Source organism: Sinocyclocheilus grahami, unplaced genomic scaffold (assembly GCF_001515645.1).
Source record: "Sinocyclocheilus grahami isolate Dianchi unplaced genomic scaffold, SAMN03320097.WGS_v1.1 scaffold191.1, whole genome shotgun sequence".
NCBI lineage: Eukaryota > Metazoa > Chordata > Actinopteri > Cypriniformes > Cyprinidae > Sinocyclocheilus > Sinocyclocheilus grahami.
In genome coordinates this window covers 354536-362382 of record NW_015505370.1, presented here as the reverse complement: position 1 = coordinate 362382, position 7847 = coordinate 354536, and the positions used below count along the sequence as shown (strand labels likewise).

Genomic DNA, 7847 nt, shown 5'->3' with positions numbered 1-7847 from the left:
ATGATTAAGTGTGTTTCAAATTATTATTAAAAAATGTGTAAACAAATGTCTATTTTTATTACACAATGTAATTAAGAATTTTTTTTTTTGTTGTTATTGCTCTATGAGTACATCTAATTTACCACAGTGTGGTAGTATGGAGCTGCTGTCCATGTAATGTCCTCCCTGAAGAACCTGATGGCATCAGCGTTTAAGCATTTTTCTTGTTGCCATGTATGGAAATTGATCACCGGTTATTGGCTTGTGATGGCTGTGAGAGTCTGATGTTGGAGGGAATTGATGCTGTTTGTTTTACAGGTCCGCAATGAGTTTTATAAGGACTCTCAAGGGGTGATTCTGGTCTATGATGTTGGTCTGAGGGAGAGTTTTGATGCTCTGGACAGCTGGTTCACAGAGATGAAGCAGGAAATGGGCTCACAGGCCAACATGGAGAACATCATCTTCGTCGTGTGTGCCAACAAGGTCCCTCTGGCGTTTAAATGTGTAATCTGTGATTTACATGAGAGAGACTGTTATAAAATGTGGTCTCTCACCAATAAAGGTTGACCTGACGAAAAGACGAGTTGTGGATGAGAGTGAGGGGAAACTTTGGGCCGAGAGCAGAGGATTTCATTACTTTGAAACTTCTGCACAGAGTGGTGAAGGCATCAATGAAATGTTTCAGGTATGTGCTCTCTCACAGTTTACAGCCCTGTCATTCTGTTGACTGTTGTTTATTTAATGTCTGTCCACCTCCACAGGCCTTTTTCTCATCCATTACTGACATGTGTGAAAATGGAGGGAAGAGACCCACTTCAGAGGTCAATGTAGGTTTTACTAAAGAGCAGGCCGACACCATCCGACGCATCCGCAACAGCAAAGACAGCTGGGATATGCTGGGGGTTAAACCTGGGGCCACAAGGTAAATTGCATGCTAAATGTGTCTGCTAGTGCTGCTGAACTTTTTTATATCATACTCTGGATTAATATCTATTTAGATATTGACTATTGCTCTGTATAATTGGCTCTGTTGCACAGTATCAGGTTAATGAACTGAATGATAGCTTTCCTACACTCCACAGCATGGCATTTAAACATCTTGAATCCATGCAGTATACACTACTATTCAAAAGTTTGGGGTCGGAAAGATTTTTAAAATGTTTTTGAAAGAAGCCTCTTATGCTCACTAAAACTGCATTTGTTTAATCAAAAACAGTCAAAACGGTAATATTTTGAAATATTATTACAATTTAAAATAACTGTTTTCTTGTATAATATCTTTTAAAATGTAATTTATTCCTGTGTTGGCAAAGCAGTCATTACGCCAGGCTTCAGTGTTCGCATTATCCTTCAGAAATCATTATAATATGCTGATTTGGGGCTTAGGAAACATTTCTTATTATTATCGATGTTGAAAACAGTTGTGCTGCTTAATATTTTTGTAGAAACTGATCTTTTTTTTTTTTCAGGATGATGAATAGAAAGTTCAGAAGAACAGCAATTATTGTAAATAGAGATAGAAACCTTTTGTAGCATTATAAATGTCTCTACTGTCAATTTTGATCAGTTTAATGCATCCTTGCTAAATAAAAGTATTAATTTATTTAAAAAACAAATCTAACTGACCCCAGACTTTTAAACAGTAGTGTATGTATATGTGAATTTGTCTGATGCAGAGTATCACATTTTTTAAATGCCTGACAGCAGTGATTTGACGATGTTATACAACTGATCTATTGTATAATTTCAGATTTTTTGTATAATATAAATGTATTTGATGGTGATCTGGTGATGGACTGAAAAAAAATAGTTTGAATATCTAAAAGAGCATGCATGGAGGCTGATGGTTGATAAAATGCCATACATGTAATATATCACATAATTTCATAATAATAAAATAAATGTAAATATTAAATTTACTTCATTATATAAAGTAGGCCCCATGGCTTTGTTCTCTAATGTTTTAACCAGCCATAAACAGCTGTGTTGTTTGTAAACTATGTACTCCAGACATCATGCCATCAAAAATCAGGATTGCAGCACTAATCTGCCCACTATAAGTTTTTGGGCGATCATTTAAAAATAGCAGATATCACCAGTGTAGGCCTTGTGTTGCATTTGGATTAGGATGTTGATTTGGCTCTGTTTTATTAAATCCCACTTAACCTCTCTTAAGTTATAAGAGTCAACTGATGTTAATAGGTTAGTGTGTTCCCATCTTTAACACATACATACACAATGCCCACCAGTGACAGAGGACATAATGTATTTGATGTTGCTTTAATAACCATTAAGGAAACCAAAGTTAGTATTTACTCTCCTGTTCTCTGAAATATTTAATAGAATGTCAGATGCTTAAAAGCAAGCAACAAATAGTTGATACAGTTTGGTACTGTTATTTCCCATTGAATTATATTGTCTCAGTATTATTGATGCAACACTGCCGGTTGTGTTAACTTGGCTGGTTTAATCATGTGGGTCAGATCATTAGAGAATGCCTTCAATCCAATTACCCAATGCCCACCAGTGACAGAGGACATAATGTATTTGATGTTGCTTTAATAACCATTAAGGAAACCAAAGTTAGTATTTACTGTTCTCTGAAATATTTAATAGAATGTCAGATGCTTAAAAGCAAGCAACAAATAGTTGATACAGTTTGGTACTGTTATTTCCCATTGAATTATATTGTCTCAGTATTATTGATGCAACACTGCCGGTTGTGTTAACTTGGCTGGTTTAATCATGTGGGTCAGATCATTAGAGAATGCCTTCAATCCAATTACCATCCCAAAATTCTCTCCTGCCAGCTTAATTAACCTCTTTGAGATGTCCCCAACACCCTGAGAAGCCAATCATGAGCTTGTGTCATTTCTCATTCCCAGCCACAATCCTTCTTCCTTAGCTGATTCTTCACTGTGGTCCCTCTTTAGTGGGACCACAGTGGTTTGCCATATCAGCATTTTAAAGGCCTGTTTGATGTGTGCAAACTGAGACTAATAGGTTTTTCTCATTTTGTGCTTGTAGGGAGGAAGTCAACAAGGCATACAGGAAGTTGGCTGTACTGTTGCACCCGGACAAGTGTGTGGCCCCAGGCAGTGAGGATGCCTTTAAAGCAGTGGTTAATGCTCGCACATCGCTGCTCAAGAATATCAAGTAGGAGCGTGTGCCCACACACAAGTGCATCTCACATGGTTTCCATTACAAACACATCCGCCACATCGTGTCTGAACAGATTGTTTTCATCTTCATTGTGCCATCTAAATATTCTTCTTCGTTTTTTAAATGAACATTCTTTTTGTTTGTTTCGATTGCTTGCTGTGGTGTTTTGTTTGTTGAATTTGTATTAATTATATATTTATTTATTTTTGTGATTATTAAATGTGCATTAAAAACAATTGTCAGGGCAGTTTAAATATGCTATCAGAATGTCTGACGTACAAATACCATTGTAGTACCACAAAAGTGTTTTCACCTCAAGATTTCATCAAAAACCAACAAATGACTCTTTAAGGCCGAAACGTAACTATGTTCCCTTGTTTTAAGTTGATCAGCTTCACATTGCCATTAGTTGGAGTTGGAGAGTTACCTCGCATTTGCAGAGTTCCCTTCTCAGTGAAGAATACGCTTAAGACACATGGAGAAGCCTCTGGACTCCAACAAAGACTTACTAACAGCTGAGTTTGACATACAGCTATGACACTGTTTATACTATGACGTACAGCTGTCCTGTTTATAATGTAATATACATGTTGATGTCAAAAGTTGTAGTAGGGAAACAACAATAATGATGTAAGATTTCAGCCCAAATCATGTGCATGTCACATTGTCTTGGAGCATGAGGATGACCCTTCTTTTCCCAGTCTGTCCTGTGACTGTTGTGCTGCTTTGCTTCCATAGATGTACAGGTGAAAGACCACTTATTTACCAACTGATTTACGAGTCAGACTTGGCATTCTAATAGTGTTGTTTAATCCCGGTGCACCTCACAGGGACACTATGACCTACATGATTCCCATTTTTTCACCTTAGCTCACTCCAAAGAGGAGGTAAAGCATGAGCAGAAAATGAAACTTGTCCAATACCTTTGCACTAGTGCAATATAATTTATTTCAAATGTATTTATTTATTTACAAAAATGTGCTGTACATTTTTGTAAAAAAAAATATAAATAAATAAATAAAATAAAATAAAATTATGTAAGTCTATTCACATTTAACATCTGCTCTCTAGAATGTCGCTCGTCTTTTGAAGATAATTAAATTTCAATAGATAGTATGTAAATCAACCAGTTCAAGAAATATGGTATTTATCATGCACATGCATTTTGTTAATTTAACTTAAGTTATGCACTTATGGGTACTATATGTATAGTTTTTGTAATAATAGACTTACCAAACATACAGTACACTACTATTTAAAAGTTTGGAGTAAGTAAGATTATTATTATTTTTTTTTAAAGAAAATACATTTTTTCAGGTTGTGTTAAATTGATCAAAAGTGCAAAAGTAAAGACAATAACATTGTTACAAAATTTTTCAACATTGATGTTAATAAGAAATGTTTGTTGAGAACCAAATTAGTATATTGGAATAATATAATATAATAAAAACAGGTATTTTAAATTGTAATAATATTTCATAATTTACTGTTTTACAGTATTTTTGGTCAAATAAATGTAGCCTTGGTGAGCATAAGAAACTTTCAGAAACATTAAAAACTCGTACCAACCCCAAACTTTTGAACAGTACTCTAGTATAGGCTGTGCTCACTAGTGCCAAGATTATATTAAAGTGTATAAGAGTGCTGTTTACCAGTCATTACACAACATTTAGGGGTTTTGCTAAGTGCAAAACTAAAAATCTAACCATTATTGATGTTGAGACAGTAGCTTTAAAAAAAAAATATATATATATATATGGTTGATTTTGTTTTTTTTTCTGAAGTGTTGTAGGCATGAAAGGAACTATCTGTAAATCTGTCACAGTAATGATATCTGGTCCAAGGATAACACAAGAACAAAGGGGCTTTGTTTACACCAACACTAGAATAAATATAACTAAGATAAAACTGTTACATTAGCAGAGCTGTGTAGATGTGCCAACATGCATTAGTTCAACAATTATTTGTTTGGCCATTGTATATTAATACTTCTATGTAGGTAACAATCACTGTAATGCAAATCAGATATTGTATTTTTTTATGGAACTGTGGTGTTTACAACACAATGTGAGTGTATATGTGCAATGTAGCCATTATTTATATTTTAAAATATTTATCTGAAAGTACACGTTTTGTGATCTTTATTATATTTGTTTATTTTCAAGGGCTTTTGATAATGAGCTGCCTTGTTCGTTATGTTTGACTATGTAACATTTACCCGAACAATGTTAGTTACATCATCCGTAATGTTGTACTCCTAAATGTTTCATTAGCTACACACACTACACAATAGCGAGTCTTTTAACTGGAGTCACTTTTGTTTCATTCTGTGACATTGATTTGTCTGAGTGTGAAATGCGTTAAGGCATGAGTAAGAAGCATGTTTGTAATTATGCAGAATACATGTTTACATGAATGAAAAGGCCACTGCTCAATGGGAAAAGTGGCTCTGTTTTATGCACAGAAGCATTTACTTTCTCCATTCAGCTTACATAGCGAAATAAAGGAATAATTGTAGATCACTTTTGCCTTTTGGTTTTGAAAATTGCATTATTAGTATTACCACAACATTGCAAACTAAAACCGTTTCATAAAAGCTACAAAATGATGGGGCATTTTATGATGGGGCATGCCATAAAACACGAGATACTTCAACAGACGCAACAATCAAATTTGACCATTTAGCACATATTTACATATAAAAACAATGTAAAAGCAGTACGGTGGAATGCAAAAACGCATTCTGTGTAAATGGCCTTTTAGGCTACTGCATTATATAAATACTGTAAAAATTAAGCCAGCAGGTAAAGGCAACTCAACATTATTTAGCTCAAGTCATCCACTCAAGTGAAAAGCATGATTATTTATGTTAAAAGAAACAGATGGTTCAGTCACTTTCTGACCTGGCACATATTGTTGGTAACCAGATCAGTGAGAAGCACTTTATCCAGCTTACTTCCCACATTCCCTGAATCAGCGGCCTGGCCTGCTAACTAAAACCCTGCACTGTGTCTGCTGCAGATGTCAGCCAATCACAAACAATCACATTTTCTCCTTATAATATCTAGCCTATAATATCTAATCGATACACATTTCTTATATATATATATATATATATATATATATATTATATTAGTCTAACAAAGGTGTAAGATGGCCTGTAGATATTGTGAAAAAATATATATATTTAAGACTTATCAACTTTTTGAAACATGGAATAAACAAACAGCTTTCCAAAAATAGATTTTCAGAACAATTAGATTTTAACCTAGCAATTACCTCCACACATATACTTGCCTGTCACAGACTTTATCCTGTTAGCTGTGACCATGAGGCCTTAATGGATCACGTGCGCTTTTGCTGAGTAGATAATCCCTTATATTTCAACCTATTACTGCCTCTGTCTGTCTCTCTCTGTGTGTGTGTGTGTGTGTGTGTGTGTGTATTAGATCCCAAGCCCCTTTGTCACTGCCTCAGTGCAGAGTTCAAATCCACTTATTTTTGCCTCTAAACATTTCCATTAAGAGTCGGGATTCTTCCATAGGATAAGCTTCAGCAGATTGTGCTCTGCTACCTCTCGGAAGGGTCAGGGCAGCTTTTCAGACCATCTGGCCAAGCAATCACTTCATTACCTGAAGACAGTGCTACTCAAAACTGAGTCAATCAGCCACATACAGGACAAAATGCCTAGGAGTTTTTTGTTTTTTTTAAACGAAGTGATGGATAACATGGTTGGAAGTTATCAGGACAAATAATTTACATAACTATGCAAAGCATAGTTATGATGAATGGCATGGCAGACAGGAAAACTGTCAAAGAAGACTCATTCTGCACTCAGATGCCGAGTATCCCACCTTTGAGGGACAAGAATGTACCGCATTAGATATTTGCTTGGGTCTGGATCAGTTTAACTGGGCTACTGTTCATGGAGAAGCAGGTGCATGCATCGTTACAAGATTTATACAAGCTATGGCAAGTATCCTCCCATTTACTTTAACTTTTATTGCATTTATATGCACAGTATAAATCAATAATGTTTTCTGCAAATCCTTCTGAATTAATAGTCTGACCTTTTGCAGCAATATTCCTTATTTTAATATCAGAATCGGAATCGGAAAGAGCTTTATTGCCAAGTATGTTTGCACATACAAGGAATTTGTTATAGTGTCACAAGCTTCCAGTACACAGAGACAATAACAACACACAGATAATAAAAATAAAATGTAAATAAAATACACATGCATAAATATGATCCACAAAAAAGAATAATTTGTATGTACAGGTGTGCTATAGATAGAATAGGAATAAAATAAAATAAAGTTGTAGGGATGTACTAGGATTTAGGGTGATAAATAAGTATAAGGTTATGGCACATACTTTAATTGCACAATGGGAGAACATTAACTGTTCATGAGGTAGATTGCCTGGGTAAAGAAACTGTTCTTGTGCCTGGCTGTCCTGGTATTCGGTGCTCTGTAACGCCAGTCTTCTGATGTCTGATTTTGTAGCTGAACCAAACCAGACAGTTATTGAAGTGCACAGAACAGACTCAATGACAGTTGAGTAGAACTGCTTCAGCAGCTCCTTTGGCAGGTTAAACTTCCTCAGTTAGCGAAGGAAGTACAACCTCTGCTGGGCCTTTTTAACAGTGGAGTCAATGTGAGTGTCCCACTTCAGGTCCTGAGAGATGGTGGTGCCCAGGAATC

General features: G+C 35.5%; 1 protein-coding gene across 2 annotated transcripts in view; it reads left to right on the top strand.

The window, feature by feature from the left end:
• The first annotated feature begins 100 nt into the window (after positions 1-100).
• Positions 101-7847, top strand: part of LOC107594782 (dnaJ homolog subfamily C member 27-like) — a 14761-nt gene continuing 7014 nt past the window's right edge. Inside the window, exons 1-5 of one of the 2 annotated variants that reach the window (XM_016284961.1) lie at positions 101-462; positions 542-664; positions 741-901; positions 3007-3135; positions 3526-3958. In XM_016284961.1, the coding sequence (XP_016140447.1) occupies positions 280-462; positions 542-664; positions 741-901; positions 3007-3135; positions 3526-3529 (600 nt within the window). In that variant the 5' untranslated portion in view covers positions 101-279 and the 3' untranslated portion in view covers positions 3530-3958. Of the gene's footprint in view, positions 463-541; positions 665-740; positions 902-3006; positions 3233-3525; positions 3959-7847 lie in introns of those variants that run through there. The other variant, XR_001610194.1, reaches the window with a different exon arrangement.